This window comes from Pteronotus mesoamericanus, unplaced genomic scaffold (assembly GCF_021234165.1).
Source record: "Pteronotus mesoamericanus isolate MK-2021 breed Mesoamerican mustached bat unplaced genomic scaffold, CSHL_Meso_final scaffold_651, whole genome shotgun sequence".
NCBI classification, from domain to species: domain Eukaryota; kingdom Metazoa; phylum Chordata; class Mammalia; order Chiroptera; family Mormoopidae; genus Pteronotus; species Pteronotus mesoamericanus.
In genome coordinates, this window is record NW_026555325.1 from 26941976 (window position 1) to 26960726 (window position 18751).

Consider the following 18751-nt stretch of genomic DNA (forward strand, 5'->3'; position numbering starts at 1 on the left):
TGAAAAGAAGGACTTCTTAACTGTGGTCACGCATCAAACATCATGGCAGAAAGTAAAATTCAATCAACTGTTGGATTTTCCAAAATGGGACATGAAAATATTATATGTATACTTTAAAAAAAAAAGTTTCATCAGAATGCTTGGCATCATGTAGACACAAGACCAATAATATTTTGGGTAAAATACAAACATTCCTTGATAGTGAGAAAATAAAATACAACCAGATAAAGGCCACTCTATGGTGATGAGCATATGCAGTGAGTTAAATAATTATTTGGTTAGTTTCATGAGAAAGAAATCAGCATTTGTCCTTAGCAATACAAATCATAAACATTGGCCCAATTCTCAACAATTAATCAAAACATTGACATTTGAATGCGATGCATGAAAAATAGGCACAACAGACATTTAATTTACAAAGAAAATTTTAAGCCAATAAAATGATTCATCCTTATTTCTAAAGTTAGTTTGCTTTTAAATTGTTTAACTTACTCTTTATAAAAGCAATAGAACTTTTTCTAGTAAATTAAACTAGGTTTAAGTATAATTCTTTATATTTTCTAAATGGAAAGTGGCTGCCTGGCATTAGAGTATCTAACTTAAAAAGAAAATAAAAAGGGTCATATTTAGTTCATGTTCATCATTTAAACATCCATTCCCAAAAATAAGCTAAAATTTCAACCATAGCTTACTCTAGCATAATTATAATTAAACTAAAAGAAACTAAAGATAAATGCTGTAATTAAGAACTTGGTCATAGAGACAGTAGTTGGACAAAATTAATGGAGGTAAGCAAGTACATTTCTGCACCTACTTAAAATGTAAAAATTACCTTTCCAAGCTTCGCTATGTCTCGGTACAAGGACAAAGGCAGAGTAAAGACCACCGTGGAAAGCACAATAATGAATTGACGACCAATAAACAAGTTTTCAGGGTCAACTAAAACACAATAGACATTATAAAGTGTTTATAGGTATGAGTAGCACACCAGTGAGACAGTAAATGTTGAATTATCAAAATGACAAATAATATAAAATAATATATAAAAGACAAACTTTTAAGAATAAATATGCTCCATAAAACTGTGTAAAACTAGAAATAGTGCACAAAAATATAAATACAAAATAACTAATGGATAAACCTATAGTTCAAATAATGTTAAAATATTTTACATTTAAATGATTTTAATGGCCTCCTAATCAATTTCCTTGTTTCTACCTTCCTTTGTTCCCTTACAGTACAATATACTTTTAACTTAAAAACTACAGAGATCCCTTCCAAAGGCAAAAAAACAAAAACAAAACAAAAACAAGCCAACAATAACAAAAACATTGTTACTCCTTGTCGAAAACCCTCAAATGGCAAAATTGTTCATTTAGAATGTAAGCTACATGAGGACTGGGCATTTTCTGAGGTTTTAAAAATTTTTTCTGTATTTCAGAGAAACTTAAACAGTAAAACTTTAACAAAATTTCAAAAATAAAGATTTAAGTAAAAATATTCGCTATATTTCTATCCTTTTGTTGAGAAAGAAGTATTTTTTCTGAAGTAGAGAGAAGCAATTCATTGGATGGAGGAAAAGTCATAAGGAAGCTGCTGAAACCTGGTATACAATGTTCTAGACTGTTGGCTGTCACAACCACTAAATAATAGAGAGACAGACAGAGATGGGGGCGGGGGAGAGGCAGAGAGAGACTATCATCAAATTTTTAAAAAAAGTAAAATTAAAACATAGTTACAAAGATTTATATATATTTTAAAGCTTTGCTTATCACAGTATTTGCTTTAATAGATCTCTATCTATCCAATGAAGACACTATTGTTTAAAGTTTTTAGCCCACACTGAATTCCTACAGAGATCATGTGGTTATATTTTTGAAATATTCTTAGTGGTATCTAGTCTTTGTGCATTTAATTCTGTGAAGTTTAAAGTCTGTAGAAACCAAACCTGTTAAATAACTGACTATGATTTAAAAAAATAAAAAAGAAGCTGTTACTCTGAAAAGTGAAATTAATTTCTTATATGGTTAATAAACTAACTGAAAAGAAAATTCTAAGATAGGAATTTCAAAATGGCATGAATTTTACACACATACACATGTATACACAGGAATGGAATAATTAATCATGAGTATTTAACTCAGCCATAACTAAACAATCACCATAAATTTGAGAATTAAAATAAAATGGGAAATTTAGAGTTCCCCAAACCCTGAATGCAACTACTTACATATTCCTGGTAAACATAATTTGAATTAAATTATCTGTATATCTGTCTCTATCTACCCTTTCAAATCTCTTCCCTTATTATGTGTTTGGTAGAAAATATATGTTCTTCACTGGGCAATTTCTAAGGCCTAGAAAAACACTAAAATAGATTGCTATGAAGAGCATGTAGGAGCCTAATAACAGAGGATCTGCACTTGTGAAAAGGATGTTTTTCATTAATGATCCAATGATAAGATCTATTACCTCTATTGATAGTCTAACAAAAATGTACCCATGTAAGCATTTAAATGTTTAAACAATAGTAGGGAAAATTGAGCATTGCAATATTTCAAATATATCAAAGTCATCTAAACATACTATTTCTAATACCAACATTTTTCATTACTTTGACTGGTATCATGAACTTAGACTTCAGTTATCTGGGAAAAGTATAAGCAATTGCTCAGTTGTCAATCTAAGACATTGGTGATATATTTCAGGACAAAAAAAAGCAAGTTTACTAAGGATTTTACCTACTTCTAAAAATACTTTGGCATCATATCAATCTTTACAAGACATACAAACAATCACACATTACAAATATGACATTCGACAATAGAAAGAAACTGTGATAAGAATAAAAGTGTTCTTTGCTATACGACCTATATTTTAAAAGTCATTTCTGATGATTATAAAATCAGTAACCAGGAAGGGGGTTTCAAAAGGATCTTAAGCTTTATCTATGATAAATTATTTTCATGAAGTGCATATATTTATAAATTATTTGTAAAATTAAAAATCAATAAAAATTAATGATCAAAATGTTTCTATCAGGGAGAATTTAAGTAATTAAATAAAATTAAAATTAAAATAACTGTACAATAGATAATCTACAGGAGAATACTAAAATGCCATTTAAGCAAATAGAATAGATCTCTATTCCATGTGTAGTGTTATGTTATTCATATAACTATTTGAAGTTACATGTATTCTTAAGACTCTGATAGTATACATTGAAAAGGAAGGAAGGAAAAAATGAAGGGAATATTGGAAGGATTGTTCCTACTTGGTTTTCCCAAGAGGAAAAGATCATGCGTATGTTTTACTTTCTCCATTTTGCTTATCTGTTTTCTAATATTTTCCTAATAAATATGTATTACTTCTTAAATATGAAAATAAAGTTGATAAAAATTTAAAATATATGTTCCTTTGGAAAATAACAGAGGAAACAAAATTCCATGGGTCTCTCAATTAAAAGATAACCATAGTTTATAGTGAATGTATTTTCAAATGTTTTCCTTATTTATTTGTACAGAGAAAATTTACATAATTTAGATGACATTGTTTATATGGTATTATATTCCTCCCATTTTTAGATAGCATTCTAACCACTCACATGATCTAAGTTTATGAAATCAAGATTTGAAGGCTGAGGACTAGGACAGAAGCTGCAAACAGTTCAGGGTAACAATAATAATAGCTAACAATGTTAGGTAAACCTACCATATGCTAGGCACTGTCTGTATTATCTCTTTGGCTTTGCATAAAATTATATAAAGCAGCTGACACTCTAATTCATAATTTAGAAATGAATAGACTAGAACACAGAGAGGGCATTAACTTTTTCAAAGACACAGAGCAAGCAAGCATTGGTTTTGTGGCTCAATGGTCTAATAGCCCTGATTTTCTAACCCCTTGAGAGGAAGAAGTGCAATTTTTAGTTCTAGGTTTTGCTTTCCTTTACTGTGTATGTCTTTTAGAATGAGTGATTCAAGCACCAAGAGGAAAGGCATTTTTGTATCAATTTCAACTACAATAACAACCATAGAGTTAGGTGCCAATAAAATGGGGTTTTTGTGGGTTGTTAGAGAAGCTCTTCAAAGCACAAAGACTGAATTATTCAAGTAGCCATAATATGGTGAAATGGGAAGGGGGTTGTGGCACATGGTAATAAAAAGGTCTGCTCGAGAATGTTCATAGCTGCTTTTTCATAATCACCCCAAACGGGAAACAGCCCAAAGGTCCCTCAACAGTGTGACAGATAAACTGTTGTCCAGTTCATCCACGCAACGGAACATTCCCCAGAAATTATTTATTTATTTATTTAAAGAACACACTACTATATACCCAAAGTCATAGATGAAATTAAAATGCACTATGCTAGGTGAAAGAAGCCACACTGGAAAGGCTACGTGCTATATAATGCCACTGATTTGGCATTCTGGGAAAAGCAAAACTAGTCAGAGAAATTAGACCCGTGGTTGCCAGAGGCTAGAGATAAGGGAGGGTTTGTGTATGGAGAATAGGGAAAATCTGCATGTTATGGAATTATTCTGCACTTTTATTGTGGCTGTGGTTATATGACTATATGCATTTGTCAAAATTCACAAGACTATCGAATATGGGTTAATTTTACTATGTTAAGTTACATATTAATAGAATTGCTTATTATCTAAGAAAGAGTATAGTAAAAATAGTACATGAGTTACTAACAGAGTTGGTGATACATAGCATAAGATATTTCAAATATATTCTAAGTATAGTACTAATATTTATCATAATATTAATTCTTACTATTTTACTAAATATAGTATAATATTACTAAGTACAGCAATAATAGTAATCATATTTTTATAAATAATATTTAAACTATATATAAAAGTAGACTAATACTTTAGGATCAGAACAAATCATAGATATAGCCAAATATTTGAAGTCATCCTACTCTTGAACTTGCAAATATTTTACTTATAAGTTATTATAAACCATGTTAAATATGAAAAACTATATGTAAGAAATATATTTACTTACCCCCTGGGATTCTTTGGAAAACTTTGCTCAAAGTATCTCCAGTTATTATGTTGTAACTTATCATAGCTAAATACATAATTAAAATAATACAGTCACCAACAATTTTTATCTCAAATATTTTGAAAATAATCAATTACTACCTCCCAAATATTGGCATAATCTTTCTACTTTTAAATATATTTTAATTACCAATATGTACAACTTTAAAAATAACTATACAACAGATTTATGGGATAATATCAATTCATATTTAAAAAGATTTTCACTACAAATTGATTCTTTCCAAGCATCTTTAAATAATATGAGGTTTGGTAGTCACTTAAAATGTGATGTATTTGTCATTAAAATTCAGTTTCTAAATACTTTTTAAGGAATGTATATATTGCTCAATGTGAGGAATAACAACAGAATATTGTGAAGGCCCTAAAATATTGCCTCATTTGAAAAATAAGATTTTGGGGAAATACATTCTTAGCCTTTGGTAGAGACATAAGAAACTAGTGGTTTAAGCAATAACTTCTGTATTACTGGTTTAAAAACTGAAGACAATTGGTCCACTGTTGAATCTTAACACTTTATTTATTTAAGAACTGCTACGTGACATTTTCATCATTATGGTACAAACTTTAAACAGCATGTCAGCTTTGTATATGGCTTCTACAAATGTATTTCAAACTGTATTCAAAAAATGTATTTCAGCTTTGAAGAGATCTATTGTTTCTCTCATTCACTTTTATTCCCAGATATTTCTATTTTTCATCAAACTAAGGAAGAACAAACATCAGACTAATGAAAATCACTCATTTCATTCCAGTGAAATATTCAGAAAACCAACTAAAAAGACCAGGGAATAAAAGAAAAATAAGTAAAGAAGCAAACACTTAACTTGGAATATATTTCAACTACTGGTACTCTTTAATAACTATGCAATAACTATTAAAATTATTGTATTCAGAAATAGCAGTATGTTTTTGCAAATAAGTACATTTTGCATCTTCACATTCATCTTACCTATAAATGGATACAAAAATTGTAGAACAGAGAGGAGAAGGTACCCTGGAAAGCCAAAGGTCTTATTGACTAAAGACTGGTACGTGTCTGTTCCAGAGAGAGCCCCTCCTTTTATCAATAAAACAAGGGAAAAGTCTGTGGCAGAAATAACAATTAAACAAATGTTAGATTACACTTAATATAAACATTTTTCATGTTTTGACTTACATAAAAAGGAAAACGTTTTTAAAGAGTTTAATTTAATGCTACAGAAAATTAGCATGGCAAGGCTTACTTCCTTCCCATAAAACATTACTTTTCATGAAATGGTACTGTTTTCAATTATATATTTTTCAATCAAGATGCAAGTATACTTAACACATCCATGTGATGAACTGGACAGAAGAAGATACGCAGACGATAGTCGAGCATCAGTATTTCATTTTACTTCCTAACCTAACCAATGCAACAACCATTAATAGGATGTGGCTCAATGGCCAAGCAACAGAATGTAGGTAATCAAGTATTTCATAGGCATTCAGCATGTGAAGACTGAAAATGAAAAATGCTGTAAGTATGCATAAAAAATAGACTTAGGAGACTCAGATCATTTGCTTTCTAACAAAGTACAACTAGTACCTCTATTTTATAGTTATGGCTAAGAGCTTGCTGTAAGAATTTTTAATTTACACTTTAGAGATTTAAGTTTCAATTTTAAGTTGAAATTGAAGATATACACAGATAGGTGTTATATAATTAAAAGTTAATATCTTTCTTTGTTTTTCTTCATTTACCTCAGTGAACCTAGTGAGTAACATTTAACCTAGTGAAAAACAATGCAGTTGTATTAGGTGCACAGCTATGTACAGGGTGTGATTCTTTCACTCTTCTCTTGCTCATGGTTTCACCACAGGTGATTTTGTTATTTTTTGTCCTTTAAGTAATTTGGAAATGTGTTAAAAGACAAAGATGAAAATACAAATAATTCCAGTATGATTTCCATCCCGATTCCTTCCCACACATTGAAACTTCTTTAAGGTTCTTCAATAAACTCCAAGTTGGTAAGTCCAATTGACATGGCCTAAGTCTTAATTTTATTTGCTCTTTCAGTGACAATTTTTTTTCTGTTCGCCATTCCCCTCTTTTTCAACAATTCTCCCCTGGCCTTTCTTACATCACTTTTTCTTAGATTTCTTCTTACCTTGTTTGGCCATTTATACTCAGTTTTATATCAGTTTTCTTTTATTTTGGATTCTTAGACTTTTTCTCACTGTTCAAGATGGCCTACTGTGATCTCACTCATGTCCATGGTTTCAACTTTCCTGTAGATGTTAGTAACCCCCAAATTTGTATCTCTAGCCCAGACTCAAAAACCCCAGATTTCTGTATCTAGCTGCTTAATAAATATTTCACCTTGGAGATCTCAGAGACATCTCAGTTTTAAAATATCCACATTTTAATTTACATATTTGTTTTGGAACTTGCTTCTTCATCCATATTTCTCCAATCAGTAAACAGTATCAACAGAAATTTGAGAATTGCCTAGACTTCTCATTATTCATTTTCTTTTGTGTTCCTTTGGCCACCAAGTCCATTACTGCATCACAAATTATTCAACTGTATCCCTTCATTTCTAATCTCTAGTCTGCTTTATTTTAATGTTTAGGCCTTTATCATATACCATCTGGGTTACTGCAGTAACCTCCAAATACTTTCCTCATCCACCAATCTCACTCTCTACCAGAACATTTTTGGCATCTGCTAAGACTTTCTCAACATTTCCCCTCAGATGTGTCTGACCATATCATAAATCTGATCATGTCTTTTGCTTAAAATACTCCAGGGGATCCTCTAATGCCATCTAGTAAAAATCAACTCCTTTTCATGAGGCAGAAAACATTATTTATTATCTGTGTGACCTTGAGTGAAGGACTTGACTTAGCTGAAGTTTTATTATATTACAACCACAAAAATACTACCAAATACTTTTACAATAACCTACTGAGTGCCAGGCCTTTTAAAAAATGCTTTACATATATTAACTTGTTTAGTCTTTACAACTATCCTAGGTAGCCCTCACTTAATAAATGAGAAAAGTGAGGCACAGAAGGCTAAGTAGATTGCCAAACTTCACAGGGCTAGCAATGGAGCAGTCAGGATTTGGACCCTGATTAGTCTGGTCCCAGAATCCATGTACTTAACCAAAACCTCAACTCTGTTGCAAGTAACTGTAGACCTTGGAGAAGTCATTTCAATCCACTGAAGGTTCAGTTTCCTCCCTCATTAAAGGAGAACATGAATACCTACTTCCTGGAGTCAGAAGGATTAAGTATAGTGGTGGCTTTGTGCTCAGCATCCAGGCAGTCCTCAGAAAATTATGGTGACGATAGAGCCATTCATGGGAACCTTCATAACTCCCCCTGCAAACCTCTCGACCAGCCTCTCCCTCTACTTAAGTACAAACATCAACCCTACACTTTAACCAGGCTGAGTAATTATACAGTTCCCTTTTGTATTTCTACATTTCCATCTCCTTAAAGTAACCTTCCATTTTCTTTACTCACTTGCATATTTTTATAAACACTTAGTGGAGGTATCTCCTCTTCAAAACATGTCTGCTCCTTTGAGGCTGTGTTAAATGCCAATGTCCCTATCATCATGCATATATTTTTATTACGGTATTTTTAGTGAAGTATTGTAACGCTGTATTTTTGTCTGCCTGACACTAAGCAGTGAGCTTCACACAGGCAGGAATAATGCTCTTCATTGCTACAATGGCAGCAGTGTCAATAAATATTGCTGAAATCAATCAGTGATCAATATACAGCAGGATTCAAATTTAATATGATAAATGACCCAATAAACATATTTTAAAATATTCTGCAAGCACACGGGGCATAGCAATTAAATCTACTTCTTTAAAACTAGGAAAGCTTCACAGAAAAGTTGAGTAGTGCCTTGAAGGATGAGCAGGATTTCACCAGGTAGAGAAAAAGGAAACAAAAAAAGAAGAATGTCAAGCAGGGGGCTGTGCAAGGGAAGGTAGTGCGGAAGCATATGCTATGTGTGAGGGATGAAATAGTCCAGAATAGCTAAAACATAAGATTCACACATAGCAGTGTTGGTGACAGGGTGAAAGAGAGGTTTGTGTAGTTGGAGATGAGACTGAAGATTCAAACTGTGACTACATTATGAAGGGATTTGAGCACGATAATTTTTTTTTTTTGCAGCTGTAAACAACACAAATTTATTAAATCACAGCTCTGTGGCCCAGAAATCTGGGTGGGCTCAGGTGGGTTTTCCTCCTAGGGTCTCACCAGGCTAAAATCAAGGACTTGGCCTGGTGGGCTCTCATTGGAGGCTGGGGGAAGAATTCGCCTCCATGCTAGGTCAGGCGTTGTCCGGATTCAGTTCCATGTGGTCATAGTACTGAGGTTTCCTTTTTCCTGAAGGCTGTCAACCAAGGCTGCCCTCAGCTCCCGGAGGCTGTTTGCAGTTCTTTTCCACACGACACTCTCCCACTCCTCCCTCCTCCACTATCTTCAAAGCTAGAAATGGAGAACCATCTCCTTGGAGCTGAATGCCTCTACACTTCAAATCTCCCTGGCTTCCGCCAGGAAAAGAGGGGCATACAGCCCAGACTGGGAATGTCACTTGCCTGTGAATGCCCAGGCCCAGACCTGGCTGGAGCCAAGGAGGATAAATGAGCAGAAAGAATGGCAGGGGTGTGAGACCCCCCGCACATGGGAGGCTCCTGGAGCAGTGCTGACAGCTCGTTTTGAAAAGCCCAAAGAAGGCAGGGGTTGGACAGATGGATGGACGGATGGCCCCTTAGCTTTATCAGGCCTCTGAGCCTCTAGTCAGAAGTGGCCAGGGTGGGGGATGTGCAGGTTTCCAGAGGGACCAAGTAGCTGAGGGACCCCAGCATCTGACTGCAGATCATTGTCATCACATCAGAGGCCAAGGCAAGCCTGACTCCAGCGGCTGTAAATGGCTTCTTTGGTATGTACACCTGGCCTGTAGGGCAGGGCACGGACCTTGCCCCAGCTCACCATCAGACTTCAAGCAGGTCAGGGGTCCCCCAAAATCACTCTGGGAAGAGGATGCCCCAGCCAGTGACCCAGCACGGTGTACCCGATGGCGGTGGAGGAAACCGGCAGGGCAGCTGCAGCAGCAGCAGGTCGCTGGCCTCGCCCTCAGTAGTCCGGGGTAGAGGGGAGCAGCATTCCCTGCACAAGCGCTGAGAGAGTGTGGAGCAAGGCGGAACCAGGTGTAGTAACCCGGCAGCACCAGCAGCAGCAGCAGCAGGACCTGGAGATAGGAAGCCCCTCTCATTCTGTCTTCAGGACTGGTTGGGTAAGGGTGGGAGCCCTGCATCTCAAGTTCGACTAGCACCAACAGATGCGCCAGCAGCAGCGCCGCGACCGCGGAGAGCCCATGGCCTCCTGAGAACAATAATTTTTTCCTGTTGTCATTATGGGGTCTTGGAATGCTTTGATTGGGGGAGCGGCAGTGATTGGGCCAAGGTTTTATAATGATAACTCTTGCAGCAATATGGAGGACTGCTCTAAAAGTGGACAGATGATAAATGTAGTAAAACACTTATTAGCCAAAGAAAGAATCAATGAAAACCTGAGTAACAGAGAGGAGGTAATCAATTTCACAGCTGTTGTAAATTTTTGGTAAAGAACTGTATGCTTGGAATGAGAATGCTGTTTCATAAAAGTTCAAAATGTATGGGTTGAAGTTAACAATTTGCTAAAAATTTAGTCAATGATGAATGTAAATGATTTCATCTGCTTGTAAAAGAGAGGCTATAAATATGTTACCTTAAAAGATTTAGGAATATCAAATATCAATCACTATAACATTTTGATCTCACTTTAAATATATTATATGCAAACTTTAGGTAATCTATGAATGAGCTTATGTAATTCAACATGAAAATTTTCTTTTAAATCATTCTGTATGTTTAGACAATAAAAATTATTTTACTCTAATCAACAAATTAAAAAATCTTAAAGCAATTTAAAATAAAACTATTTGTTATAAGTATTTATAATTCTTTTTTTGTTTCTCAACATTTCATGAACATGGAAACAGAACTTGGAAAAACCACCCAATGAACTGGTCATGCCTCATTAGAGGCCTTAAAAAGACAAAAGAATTAACACTAGAGACAGATCACTGTGTAATTACAGTGTCAATTTAAAGAAAAAGTATCATAGCCTGCTTGTACATTTTGCTCTTAAAGACCTATTTAAAAACAAAATTAATCATAATCTATACAATTTTTTCCTTTTGTGTGGTTTTCTTTTATTTACCAGTAATTCAAGGATTTTGATCATATAACTAAATTCATAAGACTAAGTAATTTCCACTGTTTAATAGTTTTACAATATATGACTTTGCAAATGGCTGCTCACATTAATTGCTATAGGTTTTTATATAGTATCAGTTGAGAAAGTTATTCATGGTATGATTTATTTGTGTTTAATATGATTTGGCTTTAGCAAATTGTTCATTCTCCTCAGGTACTGAAGTCTTAAGAGATACACATTTTAATTATTTTAATGTGCACACATATTTACAATGCACTTTAATAAGCCATGGTTATTATGTTTGGGTGGAAATTAATTATTTGTCAGTGCTGATTGACTGGGAAGCAGGAAATTAGAAAGGACAAGGGTCAATCCTTGAATAGGATTTTTTAGTGTGATAAATGCTTTTATGAACAGAATTCAATTTTCAAACACCAATGACCCTAAATAAGCACAAAATTATAGATCCCACATTACTAAATTACAAATTTACTTAAGAGCTGTAGAAACTAAAAGCAGCTTAGGTTTTGGGTGGAGAGAAGAAAGCAGGGGAAGGGAGCCCAGTACTTTTGCAGTTCTGATTTATCTTCTACATGCTTTGCTCTCGCTTTTCTTCAGCCTGAGAAAAAGAACAGTTACTGGCTGGACTTGGAAGCCTGAGAGTTTATGAGAACTAGCATGTTGGTAGGGTCCCCAGAAGCAGAGCTTAGACACAGATTCTTAGGCAAGGGATTTGAGGGAGTGCTCCCAGGAGAAGGGGTGTGAGAGGATGGGGCAGGGGAACCCCTCAGCAGGGATGGGTCCCATGTGGAGACCAGTTGCCGCTCAGCCCTGCAGCGGCGGCACTCCAGAGCTGCAACTGCACCACAGGTTGGTCTCTGTTGGAGGCAAGTTTCTATATCAAGCAGTCATTGGCTGAAGGCTCTGGGAAAATGGCAGCAGGGGGGTTATAACCTCACAGGAAGGCAGTACCACTGAGGTCCAGGTCAACACTCTGGAGAAGGGGACAGCTAAGTTGTTTTGCATTACCTGGTAGAAAGGCACCTAGGTGACTACACGTGGCGGCCACCACAGCATCAACCACAGCAGGCAGTGTCTTGCTGCCTATTCCAGTCACCCCAAGGTAGAGGAAAGACCCTGCGTTTGTCATGAGGTGAGTGGGAGGGATGACAAGGCAGAGATAAGGACAAAAGGAAGAGGACATGATTATGAGTTGTATAGTCTGCACTTAGAACGGCGAATGGCAAAACGTGAGTGTGAATGAACACATTACAGGAAAAGGGGGAAGCAGAAGAGAAGTAGTCTAGAAGCACCTTATTGCTGCACTTAAAGACAGGGGCAGGCAGGAAACCTGAGCAGGCAAAGGCAAGGTGGGAACACCTGCCCAAAGAGCTGGAGAAGGTTTGTCATTCATGTGCACCTGCCCGTGGTCCCTGTGGGGAAGGAAGTCCTAACTACTACACTTTCAGACCACAGCTGTCTTAGCTTTAATCAGCATTTAAAATGACTTCCCCGCCTACTACTTTCTGCATAAAATGAAAGGGCACATGAAAAGGATTTAGGCTTGGTAATACAGTGTATAATGCTTTTCTAATCTGTTCAGAAGATTAGAAAGAAAAGTAAATTTTCTCAGACATAAATGTCTAAATTCTTTAGGATTCCTTGATCCAGTATAATTAGTAAATTCAATTACTCTATGTGTGTGTGTAAAATAGTCCTTGTGTAATTTAAATTGCAGGAATTAGCAATTATATAGTATTTTACCTGTAACATAAGAAACCCAGAATAAAAGCAATATTCCAAGAGGGAAGCCAGCTTGCTTCATTGAATAAGGTAATCCTGGAAAAACATAAAATGCCCCACCCATCACATTAATAAAACATATAGAAATACAGAAGTTTATTTTCCCAATTCCTGTATATGATAGGCTAAGTACACTGAGATATTTATATGACATAATTATAAACAATGCTTATGACTATAAAATTAAATGTTAGCATATTAATACGTATTTCAGAATAAAATGTTCTAAGGACATATATGGAGAGTAAGTTTATGAGGTGATGGAATATGAATAAGAAAGCAGAATATAAAAAATAGATGCTAGTTCATACAAATAATGTTCACGTCAGGGTGAGGGGATCATATGACCTAGAATATGGAGAGTAATGACCCAAAGCTTTCTTCCCTTGCTCTCTGGGAAAGCAGAGAGGATAAAAGAGCTCAGAAGGATAATGAAATATGAGGAGTCAAAATGGGCAACCATGTAGGAAAAGGAGAGAAAAATTAGAAGGCAAAATTTTTTATAAAGCTGAAGGGGATAATATGGAATATTTTCTTATGGATTTTTTTTGGAAATGAAAATTTTAGATTATGTAAAATAAAATACTTGAAAATATTTCCACCCAGAATTTTACTCTCTGAAAAATTGGCCCTGGCCAGGTAGCTCAGTTGGTTAGAGCATTGTCCTGACATGCCAAGGTTGTGGGTTCGATCCCTGGTCGGGGCACCTACGAGAAGCAACCAATGAATGCATAAACAAGTGGATAAACAAATCAATGTTTGTTTGTTTCTCTCTCTCTCTCTCTCCCCCCTCCTCTTTCTCCAAAAATAAAGAAAAAATCATCTGAGCATAATAAAGAGGTACTTTAAATGTTGCTGACATGGATCAGTTTAAGGAGTTTAAATCAGGAATTATGTCTGAAATTCTGCCAAGTAGAGCTGCCCACATCTCTGTGGTACGTGGAGGCAAAATTTCAAACAAGTCTTTGACCTTACTTTTTACTGCTTTGCTTCAGGGACCGCCACTTGATATACCATTTGAAAAAATAATATATATATATGGAAACAAGTAAAACAAACAAAAAAATCATCAGCTCGGTTCAGATAAATATTCAATGATAACTGTGACTAAAATGTCAAAATGCCACGGGCAAAAATAATATTCTCAATGACTAGTGCACAATTCTGTTTTGTCCCTACTTTTTCTTAAATTGTATGTTTTCAAATAACAAAAAAAGTATGGAAAAAATAACTACCTTTATTTATTTATTTATTTTTCAATATTTCCTTTTTTATTTGTTTGTTTTTCATTTTTCTTTTTTTTAAATTTTATTTTAATTTATTTTTTCAAATACATTTGTCTCTGCCTCCCCCCCACCACTTTCCCTTGCCCCCTCCCTCCTTCCCTCCCTCAGCTCTTCCCCTTTGGTTTTGTCCATGAGTCCTTGCTATATGTTCCTTGACTTTCCCCTTCCCTTCCTTTTCCCCACCCCCCTCCCTCCTTCCTTCTTGTCTCTGTTGATACCTTTATAACTATAATGCAATGCACTTAATTTTGTCATAATTTTCCCCTTGTTTCAAATTGGGAAAATATGAGCTGCTCATATCTTTTGATTATGATTTGGCTCCTTTCTTTAAAAAATTATATGTGTTTTTATTTAACCAATTTCTATTTGTTGATTAAATGATATTTAAAATTAATATAAATTAATGTTTGTACTTTAAAGTTAACACTGTATCGACTGGTAAGGTACTATTGTATGGATTTAATTTTTCACAGGACTGTTATGTTTTCACATTAAACTTTTGTACCTCCAATATTTCCAAATATCTGGAGGTTTTACCCATCTAGAAGGTTATAGAAAGGTGACTCAGGTAAGATGGACACTTCTGGAAGAGGGAAAAGTAAATTAGATAACATTATCAATTGTCCATGCAGCCTATAAAAAAAAATTCAGCATCGCCCATATGAAGTTCTGCCTAACCTAACACAAGAGGGAGATGCTCTCAACTGTGCAAAGAGTGTGGATCACAACTCCATCTTCAGCAAAAAAAGGACTGATGTGATGCCCATTGTTACAGAGGAAGGATGAAACGCTATGGAAGGCAGTTACCAATTTTATCATTTAAGATCCTTACTCTAAAAAAAAAATCAATGGACACTAAAAATAAGAGTCTTAAATTTGGCCTTTTCACTTAAAATTTTAAGACAACAACAAAGCAACACTTACCTATTATACCAGATCCTATAATAGAGTTGACAACATTAAAAACAGCAGCAGACTGACGACAAGTTTTCCCTTTGTGCTTATGTTCGGAAACGAGGATCTCTTTGTCATCTAGATCGCTCTAGTTAAATATACAAAATGGCCAATAATAAACAAACAAATTTTTACTAGTTCAAAAAAAATTTTAAATATGCAATATAGTAGACTAACATGGTATCAGTAATGATAAGGTCAATCACAATAATAAGAAATGATGATAATAATAAAGAGTAACAATAATAGCTAGTAGCTCAACAGAGCTTTGCAAACAAGCTTCATCCTAAAACGTCCAAATTAAAGTTGCACCAAGTTCGCGGATGCCATGTGGAATCCCAGAGTACAGGATATGTTAGGGAGTCAACGATGTGATTTTGTGAAATGAAAGGGGTTACACTGAAAAGTGCCTGGCAAGGAAAAAGAAAAAAAAAAAGAAGTCAGATCAAGGCAAAACTTCTTCCAGAAAACTTTCGATGGAGCTAACCAGGACCACAAGTGAAGATAAGCCTACCTCTGCTTTAGGGTGAATGGAGCTTTGAGGTACCTTGGCTTCGGAACCTGCCCCAGTCTCCAGTTTTACCTGTGTAGGGATGACGGGCTGCTGCCCCTGGTAGCCCATGGCTGCACCCGGGTCCTCAGCCGGTGGAAGGTTCACGGTGTTGGATACCTCACTCTAAACAGCCCTTCCTCCTCCAAAACCTCGCACAGCCGGGTCGGAGCAGCAGGAAAGCTGGCCCGAGCGGTTCCTCCGGCGCCCCTGGCCCCACCCCCTCACCTCCGGGGGCCGTGCGGGTTGCAGTTCGGAGCTCACTTGGCTTCTTCAGCCCGGGACGTTTTCCCCAGGACTTGCCCAGCCAAATGGACCTTCCTCCTCCTGCGAAAATGCAAGATGTTCTTGATCTGGGCAGCCCTCTCTCCCCACTCCCACCCCAGCTCCAGCTTCAAAGTATAGTTTGTTCTGCCCACGGTGCCTTTCCAGGTTGCACAGTTACGATGGCCTTAATTTAGTCCATCCCCAAGTTAGCTGCTCCACGGCTGGAGACAGATGCCCAGATAAGAAAGCAGTAGCGGCCCTCTCCGCCCCCTCGTCCCCCGCCCCCCGCCCCGCTCCCCTCCCCCCGCGCGCCATGGAGTACCTTTTCTATCACCTCCTCCCTACACCTTTTCTATGGCAAAAAGGGCACAGGAAAACGCAGGGGTTCTATATTAAATGGAAAACAAACAACTTTTCTAGAGTTGTAGCAAACTAGATCACTCAGCATGCTTTGGTCAAATGTTACCTGTGACTTTTCAGAAAAGGAGACTTAAAGAGGGGAAAGGAAGACGGATTGATAACAGATTCAACGAGTGACCTTAAAGGAGGGTCGTCGAGGTGTAGGGTGGTGAGAAAGGGAAGGCACCTAGAATATCTGAGCTAGAAAGAATAGTAAATGACCTTTTATTCACCCTTTTATATTATGGAGGAGGAAAAAGACCCAAAGGATAGTCAGTCACAGAAAGAATACGTAGAGAACAGTTTCAGGGACAGTAAGAGTGGTAATGTAATATTGGTACTTATCAAATACATATTTTGCCATGTATAGTGCGCATCTTTTGCCCAAATTTTTGAGGGAAAAATAAGGATGAGCATTATACACGGGATTAATGATTACATACCATAGGTATAATAAATCCCATGTATAATGCTCACAAAGCCATGGGTGTGCATGATACACTGCAAAATAATTAAAGAGGCTCTCGTTCATAGACATTTATTTCAAATTATGAAACATTTTAAGAACACGAAAAAACTAAAGAGAATTATAGAACACCGTATACTCTCAACCATCAAATTAACAAATGTTCACATTTTATCATATTTTCTTTAAATTGCAAAAATAAACATTTAATGTCACAATAAAAAACCCTTTGCTTGTCCCCATTCTTTCCCCTTCATCCTGAGTCATCCAATTCATGAAACTGGTATGTATCTTTTCCATCTGTGCTTTATATTTTAATTCATCATTTGTAGCCATAAATGTTTAGCTTTTTACTTGTTTTTTGGTTGGAATGCAGTATTCCATCTTCTGGTCCCAGCTTCTTGTATGCTGGCCCAGAAACTAGAAGTTTTTAATACATATTTTAATGATCTACTTTAACAACCTTCTTTATAGTTTCAAAAGTATTATTTGTTTAATGTAATTTCAAAAGTACAATAAGTCTCAATGAGAAAACATAAGGAAGAAAGAATAGGACACATAGAATCACTGGCAGCTCACCCACGCTGAGATAAACACAGTTAACATTTTAGGACTTTAAAGTTTACTCAGATTATACAGTGATTAAGGTAGAGGATAAATGCATATTACATGCACATAAGCAGTTTTATTGAGTCTGTCTTAGCCCCAGATAAAGGCCACGGGAGCCAGACTTTCAGGAATGTGGGGAGCCTTAATCTGAACTTTTTACAGATTATACAATCTGTGTAATATAATACATTATGCTCATGTAGGATTATTACTTTTCTTCATTATCTGGTTACTGTCTAAGCTACCTGACCTCTAATAGCATCCAGCTCTCTTATAAATAACCTGAGAAGGCTCTCTCTTGGCAGAAGTCTGAATTTATAAAGCTCTTCCTAATGGCTAACCTGACTCCATTTAGACATTATTAAGGTTCAAGTTTGGATGAAAATAGAAGTAAAAATTTTCAATCCACATCCCTGGGAAAGGGTTTTCATCAACCTTAGAAAGGAGTCTGAAGAGGGTATACCTTTGTTTTTGTAAAAATGGAAGATTGATATTCTCTGTAGTATTAGGTTATTGGCTTGGCTGCTGCAACAAGTAGAGCCTTAGTAGCATGCCTCAACTTTCCAGATGTAGGCGTCCTCAGTCTTTAGAGGTCTGGAAGGACTACTCAGATAATTTTGGCTAAATAATCAAAATGTATTCTTTCCTCTTTTTTTTGCATTAATTATCTTACAAAGTCATTCTTATAACTATCTTCTTTGATCAATATGTTACTCATTATCAAAGAATATCTTATTCTTGTGGTACTATGTTATCATTATTTCATAGTTAAGGTATTTTTGTCATTTTCTAACTGTAACTATTAGAATTATCTAAAGCCATTATAATGCCATTTCTGGATGGAAGTCAGAGGGAGTGCACCACTGAAGAGTGAATTCAAAGTGATGTCACAGTGAGCCCTGGTTTGTCCCAGACAGTCCTGGTTAGGCTTCTTGTCCCAATGTAATTATGAATAACATCTTTTTCATTCTCAAAAGTGTTTCAGCTTGGATGGTAGGTTACAATATTAAGCACAAAGGCTCATAGGGGATAATAGTCCTGCCTAATACCTGCATAGTACTTCACAGCTTTCTCTAGTAGTGTTCAA

General features: G+C 35.9%; 1 protein-coding gene across 1 annotated transcript in view; it reads right to left on the reverse strand.

The window, feature by feature from the left end:
- The window catches only part of SLC38A11 (solute carrier family 38 member 11), a 47987-nt gene extending 31992 nt beyond the window's left edge, over positions 1-15995 (reverse strand). The window contains exons 1-6 of the mRNA XM_054562335.1: positions 15957-15995; positions 15344-15461; positions 13095-13169; positions 6031-6165; positions 5020-5085; positions 833-939 (exon numbers count right to left, since the gene is read on the reverse strand). Coding sequence (XP_054418310.1) covers positions 833-939; positions 5020-5085; positions 6031-6165; positions 13095-13169; positions 15344-15461; positions 15957-15995 — 540 coding nt within the window. The remainder of the gene's footprint in view (positions 1-832; positions 940-5019; positions 5086-6030; positions 6166-13094; positions 13170-15343; positions 15462-15956) is intronic.
- Positions 15996-18751: the final 2756 nt, after the last annotated feature.